We start from the raw sequence: 14757 nt of genomic DNA, 5'->3' as shown, positions 1-14757 counted from the left end.
AGTACAGACCTAAACAGAGAACTCTCAAGAGAGGAATCTAAAATGGCTGAAAGACACTTAAGGAAATGTTCAACATCCTTAGTCAACAGAGAAATGCAAATCAAAACAACTCTGAGATTCCATCTTATGCCTGTAAGAATGGCCAAGATCAAAAACACTGATGACAACTTATGCTGGAGAGGTTGTGGGGTAAAGGGAACACTTCTGCATTGCTGGTGGGAGTGAAAGCTGTTACAACCCCTTTAGATGTCAGTGTGGCGATTTCTCAGAAAATTAGGAAATAACCTTCCTCAAGACCCAGTAATACCACATTTGGGTATATATCCAAAGGATGCTCAATTGTGCCACAAGGACATGTGCTCAACTATGTTCATATTCATAGCAGCTTTGTTTGTCATAGCCAGAACCTGGAAACAACCTAAATGCCCCTCGATCGAAGAATGGATAAGAAAAATGTGGTAAATTTACACATTTACACAGCAGAAAAAAATAACAGCTTGAATTTTGCAGGAAAATGGATGGAGATAGAAAACATCATTTTGAGTGAGGTAACCCAGACACAGAAAGACAATTATCACATGTACTCAACTCACAGGTGGTTTTTAAACATAAAGCAAAGAAAGCCAGCCTACAAACCACAATCCCAGAGAACCTAGACAACAATGAGGACCCTAAGAGAGACTTACATAGATCTAATCTACACGGGAAGAAGAAAGTAAACCAGACAAGATCTCCTGAGTAAATTGGGAGCATGGGGACCTTGAAGGAGGATTGAAGGGGGGAGGGGAGAGGCAGGGAGGGGAGCAAAGAAAAATGTAGAGCTCAATAAATATTAATAATTAAAAAAAAAGACAGATTCTCACTGTACCCCTGGCTGTCCTGGAACTTGCTTTGTAGACTAGCAGGTTGGCCTTGAACTCAAGACTTCAGCTGAATTGCCTCTGCCTCCCAAGTGCTGGGACTAAAGGTTTGTGCCATCATGCCTGGCAAGGCATTCTAAATATAGAGGTCTCATGTCTAAAGCATATTTCTGCAAAGGAGGAAGTGTTTCTGTCCGCAGGCATGTCTGCTTGGCATTCAAAAGCCAATACTTAGACGACCATTTCCCATTATGGGAACTCATGTACAGACAGACATTCACAGGAAGGAGGGAAAAGAATTGCACAGGCGATGGGACAGCATCACAGTCATTAGTGTCTTTTATCCAGGCAAAGTATCATCTCATCTGCCCCGCCCCGTCCCCCCCCCCCCCCCCCCCCCCCCCCACCATTGTCTACTACACACACACACACACACACGCGCGCGCACGCGCACACGCGCACACACACACACACACACACACACACACACACACGCGCCTACTTTCCCGAAAATTAAACACCGTAGGAATTGTGAGTTTCGTGTTAGTGAACACACAGGACTATGTAGTAAGGAGTGGAGTTACACAGTCTGATGTTGTGTTCTGGGTTGTGTAAATCTACAGAAAGAGCCGGTTTTAGTTTTTGTCAGGTGAAGGCGAAAGAAGGCAAATTAAAGCTAAGCACAGCTTTCAAAGAAACAACCACTGTTGACAAGATTGCCTTTAGAGATCGCTTTCTCAAAGTCCGCATTGAAGTGCTCTGGAATCTGAGCAGTCAGATCAGTAGGTGTCTCACACGGCGCTGCTTACGCAACTCACATAGGAACTTTAAGCAAGTTCTTGAAGATTTCGTGTGCTTCTGAGAAAGCCAGATAAGTTGAAATACTAATTTCAGGCAGTCACCTACCGTGTAAAGCTTTCGTGTATTTCTATTTCTCATGAACAAGAACACCAAATTCCTATTTAAAGCTTACACAGAAAACATGATCAACTTCAAATGTACGAGCGACGATGTCCCTAAATAAATCTCGTAGGTCAGCAAATCTGGCCGTCTGACTAGTGGTCAGTGTTTTCCGTGTCGTTGCGATAAAGGAGGGGGTGGGTGGTTTCCGAGCCAGTGGCTCAGCTGGTCCCCAGGAGTGGGTGAAAAAGTTCTCATCTCCTGAACCGCCTCTTCCTGGTCGCGACGTGTGAGCTCACGTGGGTCCCTCCGCCTGCTCGCGGAGGTACAGGCCGGCTGCGTTCCCGCCAGATATTTGAGTTTCGGTTTCCAGCAGTTACCGAGAGTTCTCCTTCCTGCGGTCTTTCCCCGAAGTCGATTCTTCCCTTCCAGAGTTGAGAGCCACAGCTATGGAAGGTCGGTGCGAAAGGCCACCGGCGTCGCGCGCTAAGAAGCCGGCTGCGAAGCGCACCACGACGGAGCACAACGGGACCGTGGCCGCCCGGTCCCACGCCGGAAGCAGCGGTCCGCGAAGGGGGGCGCGATCGCGGGGCGCGGAGCCTGACGGGGACCCCACGGAGAAGCCAGCCACCCGAGCGCGACCGGGACAGGCGTCCATGCGCATCACGGACCTACGGTCCTCGGCCACCGGCGCCGCAGGAGTCGCCAAACAGCCCGCCTCCCCGGAGCTCCAGCCTCCCGCCATCCAGCCTCCCGCCTCCCCGGAGCTCCAGCCTCCCGCCATCCAGCCTCCCGCCATTCAGTCTCCCGCCTCCCCGGAGCTCCAGCCTCCCGCGCACCCCGAGGCTCCTGAGGTCGCAAGCGGTCCTAGAGGCAGGAGAGGCGCGCGCTCCGTTGGGCAGCAGAGAGCGCCTCGGGCGTCCAGGAAGGCGCTAAAAGAGACCCCCGAGGGAAAACTCAAGAATGTGCTGGAAAAATTGAAGTTGAAACGCGAGAAGATCTCGAAGGCGGCCGACGTAGTGAATAATATCGTGAAGCGCCTGCTGTCCAGAATGAAGAACCGTGAGTCAGAGTTCAAAGACGTGCAGCAGCTGAACACTGGCAGCTACTATGAGCGTGTGAAGGTGAGCTGCCGGGATCTGCTTTGCTGGAGGGGCTCCAGGCCCACTCCGCCACACTTCCCTCATCTGCTTGGGGTTCCCCACACCCTTAGGCTCACCCACTTCCCTTCTAGAACAGCCCATGCTTCTCTTTCTCTCTCTCTTAAATTCATTCAGTTATCATACAGACCAATATGGATAACTAGTTTCTCCTAACACTCGCTTTGGAGGAACTCGGCTCCTCCTGAGTTCAGGTAGAGAGGCTATGTGATTGAAAGCAATCACACTGGAAGGTCTGCACCCAGTGCGGATGATGACCATGCTATGGCTGAGTGGATGGAGTCACTTTACTACTTTATGGCAGGGTCTCAGGTACCCCAGGCTGGCCTCTAAAGCATTGTCTAGCCAAGGATGAGCCTACTGACTTGCCTCCCTAGTGCTGGAAATACACCATCATCACGCCTAGTTTATACAGTGCTGGGCATGGAACCCAGGCCTTCCTGCACGCTGAGCAAAACCGTCTCCCAGAGCTCTCTCCCTAGCTCTCGGTGGTATTTAATTTGGAAAAGTGTTCATTATGATTGTTGTTGAGAACATGAAACAGAGTTTTATTGCTTGTTTTGGTTTTAGATGGGATTTTACTGTGTAGCCCAGGCTGGTCTCTCAAACTTTTGATTCTCTTACCTCAGTTTTCGAAGGGCCAGGATTATAGGTGTGTGTCACCTCAATGCACAATTCTGTGACCAGTGGCAGGAGGGTGGCTGCAATGTGTATTTTGTGATATAAAAGTAATGTCACACTGGGTGGTGGTGCACACCTGTAATCCCAGCACTATGGAGGCAGAGGCAGGTGGATCTCAGTGAGTTTGAGGACAGCTTGGTCTACAGAGCGAGTTATAGGACAGAGTCCAAACTACACAGAGAAACCCTGTCTTCAAAACCTAAAAAAAAAAAAGGTAACCACAAAGGCTTTAATTTCATTAAAAAATATTTTTGGTGACTTTGTGTTTTGAGATAGAATCTTACTATAGCCCTGCCTGAATGAAATTCACTAGGTAGACTGGGGTGGTGTCAATTCAACAGAGATCCAGAGATCTACCTGTTTTTGCCTCCTGAATGCTGGGATTAACCCCTATTCCTAGGGTTTTGATATGTAAATTTTATGTCTTTTTGTTTGTTTTCTGTGTTGGAACAGTTTGCCAGAGAAGCAGTCCAAGACTAGAGTTCATTTTGTGGAAAGGCTTTTATTTAGAGAAATTACTTATATGCTATTTATGTATATATGTGAGTTTATATGTACCCTGTGTACAGGGACCCGTGCAGGCCAGGAGAAAGTGTCATGGTACTTGGCACTGCAGTTACAGGTGGCTGTGAGCTGCCTGATGTGGATGCTAGGAACCAAACTTGAGTTTAAACCTAGCCTAGGCTATGCCCATGTGTTCCAGGACAGTCTGGGCTACAGAGTAAGACCCTATTTTAAAACAAATGAAACAAACAGTATTGCTTGTGCTTAAAAAAATTGAGAGAATCTATAATCTAAAACCGATAGTGTGGTGTACAGTAATAGGGACTATCTGTTCTCAGGTGTGGTGGTCCTATTCCAAGAAGGGATACATATTGTGGATCTTGCCTTTCTTCCTTCCTTCCTTCCTTCCTTCCTTCCTTCCTTCCTTCCTTCCTTCCTTCCTTCCTTCCTTCCTTCCCCCCCCCTCTCTCTCCCTCCCCCCCCCCCACTACAGACAGGGTTTCTATGTAGTCCTGGCTGTCCGAGACCTCATAAAGATCCACCTGCCTCTGCCTCCCGCGAGCTGGGATGAAATGGGTGCATCCCCAAGTGCTGGACTGAAATTTGTGTACCACCAAGGCTAGGTGGGATCTTGCTTTTTGATTGCTTTTTCACATGCAGAGTCTCAAGTGAAATTTCCACCAAGAATTCCAATTGTTTGGAAATATTTTACAAGAAAATATTTTAATGTTTCCTATCCCTTAGATTTCTGCTCCTAATGAATTTGATGTCATGTTTAAGCTGGAAGTTCCCAGAATCCTGCTGGAGGAGTATCGTAACACTGGTGCTTTTTATCTTGTGAAGTTCAAAAGAATTCCAAGAGGAAATCCTCTGAGTCACTTTTTAGAAGGGGAAATATTATCAGCTTCCAAGATGTTGTCAAAGTTTAGGGAAATCATCAAAGAAGAAGTTAAAGAAATCAAAGGTGAGATTTTTGGTTTGGTTTCTTGCAGACTAGATGCTGTTTTACTCACATACCTTCCTCTCCTGATCTCCTCTGATGGCCTCTCCCTCTTCCACGCACCCAGGAGTGTATCTCTCTGTCTCTCTTCTCAACCTCTCTTTCCCTCTCCCCGCTCTATGGGCATGCCAAAAGTCTTTTCTTGGAGCAGTGTACTGCCACCTTCCAAAGCTCCCTGAACCAACCACCCTACTGGCTCCACATGAACACTGAGCACTCCTGCTATCTGTTCATCCATCTGTCCATCTGTCTTCAGAAACAGGATCTCACTAAGGAACCCTGGCTGACCTGTGTAGTACCCGCTCACTATGTAAACCAGGTCGGCCTTGTCCCTTGAATGCTATCATTAAAACTTTACACCAACACTCTCAGCAAGCTCATGCTGAGCTCCCCTTTGCTTAGTCTTTCTTCCTCCTGCTTGTTTTGTTTTGGGAAATAGAAATGTCCACCATTTTATAGGACAGATTCCTGCAATCACATCAAAGGCATCTGCCTTCCTTCCTTAGCTCACAGACTTGGTGCTCTCTTGATTTGAGAATATATGTTTGTCTATTTAGAGAAGAGGTATTATTAAACAACGCAGGCTGGCCTTGAAAACATTTTTTGGGGGGGGGAATACAAGGGGTTGAACTCAAGATCTTGTGCATACTGGGAAGCACTAAGCACTATCACTGGGCCTTAGTTTGAATCTCGGTAATTGCTCTCACTTCTGCCGTTTCTCGATACTCACTGTCTCTCCGCTGGACTGTAGCTGTGGTCTGCTCTACTACCCTCTTTCCTGTTGCTATGTGGCTTCTCTCTAAATACCACTTAAAATTCTAAATGAAAATTAATTACAGCACTCCCAAATCCAAAGTCTTTAGAAATGCTTCACCACAGGTCCTGGATAGAATCCTGACAGTGTCTCCAGATAGCTATTGGTTACATGCTAAAACACTATGCCTCCTGGGGTGTAGTTGTATATTGAAGTTGATGTTAATTGGAGCTTGGGCTATGGATTTTAAATTACAGTTTTGTAACTTTCCCATATTTCCAGAGAAAATTGATCAACCCTTTCTTTCTTCAATGTGTGAACAGATAGCGATGTCTGCGTGGAGGAGGAAAAACCAGGAAGCCCTGCTGTAACGCTTCTGATCAGAAACCCAGAAGAAATATCTGTGGATATAATTCTGGCTTTGGAATCAAAAAGCAGCTGGCCTATTAGCACCAAAGAAGGACTACCCATCAAAAACTGGCTTGGCACAAAAATGAGGACCAGTTTCAGACAAAAGCCATTTTATCTTGTGCCCAAGGATGCCAAAGTTGACAATAGTTTTCAAGGTTTGTTAAATGTAAAAATCATTGGGAAGAATATAAAAGGATCATTAGTGTTGCATACAAAGGCAGCACAAGATCAACAGTCCACGGTGTGCGGGTATTTCCAGAGCCATGAGACTAAATAGATCACAAAATGAGCATGGCTAGCTAGGATTGAGAAATGTATGGAGGGGAGCAGCAGAGGCAAGAGATGGAGGAACAGGAGATTCAGGTCATCTCAGCTACATAGTGAATACTAAATTGTGTTCCTTTTTAAGCAAAGACAGTGCTGCTTGGACTCACACTGTTGTGGTTCTGAATCTCAAGGCTTTCCCTTGACCAGCTCTGTGATTTTGTGTTAGTTTCAGAGCCTCTATAAACCTGCTTAGCAGCTCATCTCTGCAAATCAAAGCGTCTTGAAAGATTCTGGGGGAGTTAAACCACCAGAAAAGCAAAATATTAATGACATGAACTTAGCACAATAAAAGAGATAATATATCTGATCTCGGCCAAGTATATTAAGTTTTGAATTCTGAATTTTCCTCAAACCCACTTTTGGTGTATAATATTTATTTTAATAATTACTTTGAGTATCTATTCACTTCTTTTGGTCTGTCTTCCTCTTAAATGTCTTCAGAATGATATTTTACTGTATGATTTAAATGTAAATATTGTATTATTTACATGTGGCTTCTTTTAGTAAAATAGCTGTTTTTCTTTCTGAAATTAAAGGCAAGACATGGCGCCTCTCTTTCTCTCACATTGAAAAAGACATTTTGAAAAATCACGGGACAGAGAAAACATGTTGTGAGGTTGGTGGAGTGAAATGTTGCAGGTAATGTCCTTTATTTAAACGGAATATTGCCTATGGTGTTAACATTTAATGCTCTCTTGGCGCCGTAGCCTAGATGTGAGGATGATTATTGCTGGCCTGGGTTGGGAGAAGGCGGTGCTGGGATGAGACCAAGGGGGAAGGAGCAATGGAGGAACGGAAGGAAACAGAGGAGGTATGTTGTTGACTGAGGTTTCTGCCCTGCCTGGTTCCTGTAGTCGTTCAGTCCCAAAGAAATCACACAGAGGTCTACATTAATCATAAGCTGGTTGTCCTATTAGCTCAGGCTTCTTATTAACTCTTATAATTTTATTACCCCATAATTCTTGTCTGTGTTAGCTATGTGGCTTGGTACTGTTTTCAATGAGGCAGTCACATCTTGCTTCCTCTGTGTCTGGATGACAACTCCAGACTGAACCTTCCCTCTTCCCAGAATTCTCCTGTTCTCATGGCCCCGCCTATACTTCCTGCCTGACTACTGGTCAATCAGCATTTTATTAAAAATAATACAAGTGGCAGGCCCTCACACCCCTCCCCTTATTTAAACAAGAACTCTGAATTGAATCTCCTTTGCTTAGCTTTTCTACTGGCCATTATCCATAATAACTTGTAACTAACATTCTAAACAAAGGCAAACATCCATAATCCATTTTTTTGGGGAATGTGGGCATAGTTTTCCAGGATACTTCCTGCTGATTGGGGGTGCTGATAATCTTATGGGGGACCTAAAGAAAATTTAGAATTATGATCAAGTCCTGACTGGAGTATCCTGTGAGGCTTGATCATCTCAGGCAGAGTCTTTGAACTATTCTGGATGCAGAACTCAGACTTCTGGGCCATTCCTCCTATAGGAGATTTCTCAGGTGGTCTTCCTTGGTCAAACCTGATTTTTCTTAATGCAGAATGAATCCACAGTCCCTCATTGCCTGTGCAAACAAAAGCAAAACCTCTTCTTCAAAGTAACATACCTTTTGACTTAAATTTTAAAGTCAAAGAATTTTTTTTTTTTTCGAGACAGGGTTTCTCTGTGGTTTTGGAGCCTGTCCTGGAACTAGCTCTTGTAGACCAGGCTGGTCTTGAACTCACAGAGATCCGCCTGCCTCTGCCTCCCGAGTGCTGGGATTAAAGGCGTGCGCCACCACCGCCAGGCTAAGAATTATATATATATATACATATATATATACACACACATACATACACATATATGTATATATTGGATTAATCCAGCAGCATTTATAATCAAATGTCTTTTAGCAGCTTTTGCTCCTCCCTCAGTCATCAAACAATTTAAAGACAACACAATAACATACAGTATCCAGACTCTCTGTGATTTTTCATCTTTATGTGGCTTTATTTTAACCTCTATTTCTTTTATTTTTAATTTTTGGCTTTTTTGAGACAGGGTTTCTCTGTATATTTTTGGCTGTCCTGGAATTCACTCTGTAGACCAGGTTGTCCTTGAACTCACAGAAATCTGTCTGCTTCTGCCTCCCAAGTGTTGGGATTAAAGGTGTGTGCCAATACACCCAACTCTTTTTTTCTTTTTTCTTTTAAGAATTTATCCTTTTTTTTTTCTCCAAAGCTTGAGTATGTTTTTAAACACACTATAAATTGTTTAGAGGCTTTTTTTTTTGGTCTGGAACTATATTCACTGTATCTTTAATTTGCTAATTAAAGATTAATTTGCTAATTAATTTGCTAATTAATTTGCTAATTAAAGACACGAGTCTTTAATTTGCTAAGTGATGTGGCTAGGATTAAAGCCATGTCTTTGATGGCTGGATCCAGCCCATTCCTTAGCTTTTTTTCTGACAGTCTAGCCTCATGGCAGAGGTACTGACTGGAGCCATGTTTATTGCCACATGTTGTTTCAAGGTCCCTGCCACCACCAAAAAGTTTGCAGTCAGCTTTTCATCAACAACATTTAAGTGTTTCGTGGCAGAACCTCTTAAAAGAACTGCAAGGTTTTGTAGCTAGAGCTGAGTCAGGAAGCCTCTCTTAAATGAGAGTGCTTGCCTCTAGCAAGAAGAGCCCACCCAAGAGAATGCTGCTATCAAGAAGCCATGCTTAACTCCAAGATGTGGGGGTGATTATTGCTGGGCTGGGTTGGGAGTAGGTGATGCTGGGATTATTTTGGGTAGAGATCAAGGGGGAAGGAGCAATGGAGGAAGGGAAGGAAGCAGAGGAGGTATGTATATATACATATTATATCAACATAATATTTATTATACTCCCTTAATTTCTTTCTTTGTGGGTTTTTTCTTCTGGGATCTCCCTGTGTAGCCCAGGCTGGCCATGAACTCACTCTGTAGTCAATGTTGATCTTGAACTCATTGTAATCTTCTGCCTCAGTCTCCCAAGTGCTGGGATTATAGGCACACCCACTATACCTGACTGAGTAGATTATTTTCATGAAAGGTGAAAAGGCCAAAGAGTGGTTCTCATTGGATAGTGGTAGCTGCTCTGGCAAGGAGTAGTTTTGTTGCTGTTAGGAATTGACTGGCCAGACTTTAAATCACACTAAGTGGGTCATTTTTCTTGTCAGAATATACACCATCAGGAAGTGAGCCTGAGCCAAGGGTGGTGGTACACACCGTAATCCCAGCACTTGAGAGGGGGAAGAAGTAGGAGCTGAAGGCCAGCCTCTGTTACATGACAAGTTTAAGGCCAACCTGAGCTATATGAGACTCTGCTTCAAAGAACTGGAAATAAAAAAAGAAGGAAATACATTTAAAAAGGAAAAAAGACAGACAAGATGGTGCTTATCTTTAATTCCAACACTTGTATTTGGGAGGCAGAGGCAGTTGGATGTCTGTGTGTTCCTGGAAAGCCAGGGCTACAAAGAGAGACCCTGTCTCAAAAGATGTAGGTTGTAAATAAGTAAAAATATCTTTTTTTATTTCACAGGAAAGACTGTTTAAAATTGATGAAATACCTTTTGGAACAGTTGAAAAAAGAGTATCAAGAACTAGAAGCATTCTGTTCTTACCACGTGAAAACTGCCATCTTTCACATGTGGACTGAGCACCCACAGGACAGAGAGTGGGACCCCAAGCACCTCAGCAGATGCTTTGATAACTTTTTGACGTTTTTTGTCGAATGCCTCAGGACAGAAAAACTGGTGCATTATTTTATTCCAAAGTTCAATCTATTCTCTCAAGAACTAATTGACCAAAAAAGTAAAGAATTTCTGATAGGGAAAATAGAATATGAAAGAAACAATGGATTTCCAATTTTTGATAAGTTTTGAGATTATGCATTTGTCTATGTGTTATAATGTGTTCTTGTGGGTGTGTGTTTAGAACAGAGGTTGATGCCAAATGTCTTCCTTGATCACACTTCACTTTTTTGAGACAGTCTGCCTCTGAACCCAGAGCTCATGGAGGTGTCCAGGATGATTAGCCCGTGAGCTCCCATGATTCACCTGTCTGTGTTTCCCCAGACCTGGGATCATAGATGGGCCTTACCTTTATAGCTTTTACATTGTTGCTGGGATCTGAACTCAGGTCATTATGCTTGCAAAGCAGGTACTGTATTCACTGAGCCATCTTCCTATCCTGAAATTGTATTTTGAGATGAAATTGGGTTAAAGTGCCTTAAGTCCATTGTGGTGGTGTATGCCTTTAGTCCCAGCACAAGAGAAGAAGAGGCAGAACAAAATACCTCAATGTGATCCTTGGCCTGGGCTACCTCAAACCTACTTAAAACAAAGTACAAAGGGAGTTGCAGAGATGGCTCAGTAGTGAAGATCACTTACTGCTCCTTCAGAGGACTTGGTTCTGAGCACCCAATGGCAGGTCATAACTGTCACTCCAATTCTAGGGAATCTAGTCTGACCACTGCAGGATCCTGCTTGCACCTGGTGCTCACACATAAACACACATACAAAATAAATATTTTTTAAAAGTAGAAAAACTAGAAAATGAAACTGTGAAATGATCCATGATATGTTAAGTGTGTTGGCACTTACTTATAATCCTGGCACTTGAGAAGCTGAGGTATGGGAGTTGCCACGAATGCAAGGCCAGCCTGGGTTACAGAATAAGATCTTGTCTCAAAAAACAAAACATCAAAAGCCAGCAGTAATCCCTGTGAGTCACCGTGAGGTTTGGCCTGAGTCTGCTCATCTATCCTGACTTAGAAAGGTACAATGGTTTTGTTTTTTTTTCTTTTGGGGGCTGGTCAGAACCTAAGGAGGCTTTCCTGGTATTTGTGCTTCCTTTCTCTTTCTCTTGAAGTTCCCCCAGCCCCTCCACACACACACACACACACACACACACACACACACACACACACACACCATAGACAAGGCTGCTTGTCTATCATGTGGCTCATAGTTTCTTTGAATGTAAAACAACCCCCCCCAAATGTGATTCTAATAACTCAAAAGTTTGCAGAAGTGACTGAAATGAATACAATTATTTAGTTCTCAGTTTTTCATATATTCACTCAAATATCAAGATTATAAAAAGTTAAGTGATGAAAATGAAAACCTTGCCATTTTGGAAAATATACATATCTCCCCAATTGAATGCATTAAGTATGTAATGAGTATCACTTCACACCTACAGCAGTGATACAGAAGTCTACAGAGGGTTGTGGGAGACAGTATCAGAAATGGTTGATTTAGGCTTTGTTCAAATACAGGAAATGGACATGGAAGCCGTGCCTGGTTCTGTCCTGTGTCCCAGGGTAGGAAAGGAAAGGAGAATTGACTTCTGCGTCATCTGTACTTCAGGTCCTTTACCATGTGCGCATATGTATGTAATTTATATTTTATTTATTTTTGTTTCATATGTGTTTCTATGAAATCAGTGGTACTCAGCGCAGAGAAATGGGTGTGGGACAGAGGCTGACTCACCAGGGTACTTAGTGCATGGATGGTCACAGGAGCCTCGTCCTCGTCTCTACAGTTGTTAGTTCCCTGTGTAACAAATCATGTCTACCATATATGTTCTCTTTACTTTTTGGTATCTTACAATAAATAAGATTTAAAAATTTTAAAGTAGTTGACTTTATCAGTCTTTGCGCCTTGCACTTAACAACCAGTAGGTTTGAATGTCATAAAAAAAGTGTCAGCGTGGGGAGGAAAGCTTTGACAACGGACAAGTAGAATGCCAGACCACCCCCAAATCAAGCTCTACTTAACATCTTCAAATGTATCCTTGTCCCCCAGTCTTGAAAAGAAAGGTACACAAAGCCCTGGATTCAGTTTCCAGCACTTAATATGATAAAAATAAAACCAGAGGCCTTGAACGTCAGCTCCCCTTGCTCCAGTCTCACCAGTATCTGGGATTCCATCCATATACTACCAGGCTGGGTTTGTACCGCTCTTTTGAGATCAACTCATGCTTAGATTTTGGAAAACTAGTTTCTTACTGCTCTGATGGCTTTTAAAGCACTTTAAGGAAAACTTTATTGAGATATCAAGTACCCAACACAATTGATCCATTTGAAGTGTACAGTTCCATGGTGAACCTGGTCTTCTGTAAAAACAGTAGTGTTCCCAGTCACTCAGTCATCTTTCCATTCCCAGCAAGTTCTCTTGACTATAGAGCCATCTTCTCAGCCCCAAATCATTGTCAGTTCACCTTCAATGTGATGGTTGCAGCTTGTTTGTTTTCTGTCACAAAAAGGGATAAAACCTAGGACCACATACATGCTGGTCCAGCACTTTACTCCCTCAAAAAGTGTTTTTCTTCTCTTTTTTCCTCTTTCTTGCTTTTTTGAGGCAGGGTTTCTCTTTATAGTCCTGGCTGTTCTGGAGCTCACTTTGTAGACCAGGCTGGCGTTGAACTCAGAGCCCCATGCCTCAGTTCTGGGATTAAATAATCTAGTGGTTATTGGGGCTCTGATTGTTCTCAGATCATCCCAGTACTTGGGTTCAGGTTCAGTAAGATCAAGTGATAGAAAGCTGCCCAGTGCCCAGACTGTACAGTTGTCACTCTTGTTTAAGGTATGGATTATACAGCTCATTTAAAAATGTAGCACACAATTAAAAATTAGATTAATAGTCATTTATAATAGTCAAATTTGTCATGTTAGTTTTTCTAGATATACAGAGATATTTTAGTTAGATAATCTTCAACACTTCAAAGACCTACAGAATATGGCATTTAAAAGATTTTAAGAACTTAAGACTTTTCCCAACAGTGAGACATGTCTGCTTCTGGCACCACCAATTACTTTAGAAAGGTTGATGGGCATTGAAGAAACCTGTTACGGAATTTGCCTTTAATGTGCCAAGACTAGCCATTTGGGCAAGAAATTGCTCCTGCCTGGACTGCTTAACAGTATGTTGTATTAACTGGATGTGCAGGACCCACAGAAAAGTAACTGCTGAACTTTCGAGAATGTGACTTCTTCACAGAAGAAACTGCCATTCTGCAGGACAGAGGAAAGCAACTGACAAACTTTGCCAGTATAAAGCAGAGAATAGCTTTTCAAATTTCCTGCTTCATTGAAATGTCTGACAAGCTGGGCAGTGGTGGTGAACGCCTTTAATCCCAGCACTCGGGAGGCTGAAGCAGGCAGATCTCTGAGTTCGAGACCAGCCTGGTCTATAAGAGCTAGTTCCAGGACAGGCTCCAAAGCTACAGAGAAACCCTGCCAGATACTCTGGGCCTATAAATATGGATGCCCCAATGTTACAGATGAACTTTGGGTGACTGTTCAGGAGAAATTTGGAAGTTGCTTACAATGCACTTCCTGTTTACTTACATAATATTATCCTTCTGGCGTCTTTGATGGAGTTGAAGACTAGATAGTTTTAATTATAGTTTTCCTTAGTTATGGTAAAAGATAAATTAGATATGAATCTTTAGACTCAAAGAAATATTTTAACTAATTCTTGCTTGATACCAACTTTGTTGTAATTTTACTGTGTTAAAAGTCAAAACCTCCCTTTTTATTTAGACAGAAAAGGGGAAATGATGAGGGATTCCCCTCTGTGTGCTATGAATGTTTTATTACCAGTGGTTAATAAAGAAGCTGTTTTGGCCTCTGGCAGGGCAGAATATAGGTAGGGGAAAAACTAAACTGAATACAGAGAGAAAGAAGGTGTAGTCAGGTTGATGCCATGTAGCGGCCGAAGGAGAAAGATGCCAGAACCTTACCAGTAAGCCACACACTCGTGGTGATACACAGATTAATAGAAATGGGTTAATTAAAGGTGTAAGAGCTATCTAGAAATATTCCTGAGTCATCAGCCAAACCGTGTTGTATTTAATATAGTTTGTGTGATTATTCGGGTCTGGGTGGTTGGGAAACAAAGAGCAGTCTCCTTTTACAGATATGATGCGCAGGAACAACACGCATTTGGTTCAGTACTATCCAGTTCCAGGCATCTTCTGCAGGGCTTCGAATGCAGTCTCCTCAAATAAGGGACTGTTTGTAACATTTCAAAGGGTACCTAAAGAAGGACGACATTTAAAATGACGGGTATGTGAGTGGTGGTACATGCATGTAATGTCAGCACTCAGGAGGTGAAGGCAGGAGGATCAACAGTTGATAGTCATCTTAGGC

General features: G+C 43.1%; 1 protein-coding gene across 1 annotated transcript; it reads left to right on the top strand.

Annotated features, from left to right (window-relative positions):
• The first annotated feature begins 1651 nt into the window (after positions 1 to 1651).
• Positions 1652 to 12232, top strand: Cgas (cyclic GMP-AMP synthase). Its single transcript, XM_050126485.1, has 5 exons — positions 1652 to 2884; positions 4850 to 5069; positions 6183 to 6425; positions 7134 to 7236; positions 10141 to 12232. Exons 1-5 carry the CDS (start codon positions 2210 to 2212, stop codon positions 10481 to 10483), a joined length of 1584 nt encoding a protein of 527 aa, XP_049982442.1. The 5' UTR covers positions 1652 to 2209; the 3' UTR covers positions 10484 to 12232.
• The last annotated feature ends 2525 nt before the right edge of the window (positions 12233 to 14757 follow it).

The sequence above is a fragment of the Alexandromys fortis genome, unplaced genomic scaffold (genome assembly GCF_014885135.2).
Source record: "Alexandromys fortis isolate MF-2015 unplaced genomic scaffold, M_Fortis_MF-2015_v1.1 scaffold_22, whole genome shotgun sequence".
Taxonomy (NCBI): domain Eukaryota; kingdom Metazoa; phylum Chordata; class Mammalia; order Rodentia; family Cricetidae; genus Alexandromys; species Alexandromys fortis.
Note: the sequence above shows the minus strand (reverse complement) of the source record. Positions and strands in the feature narration are given on the sequence as shown.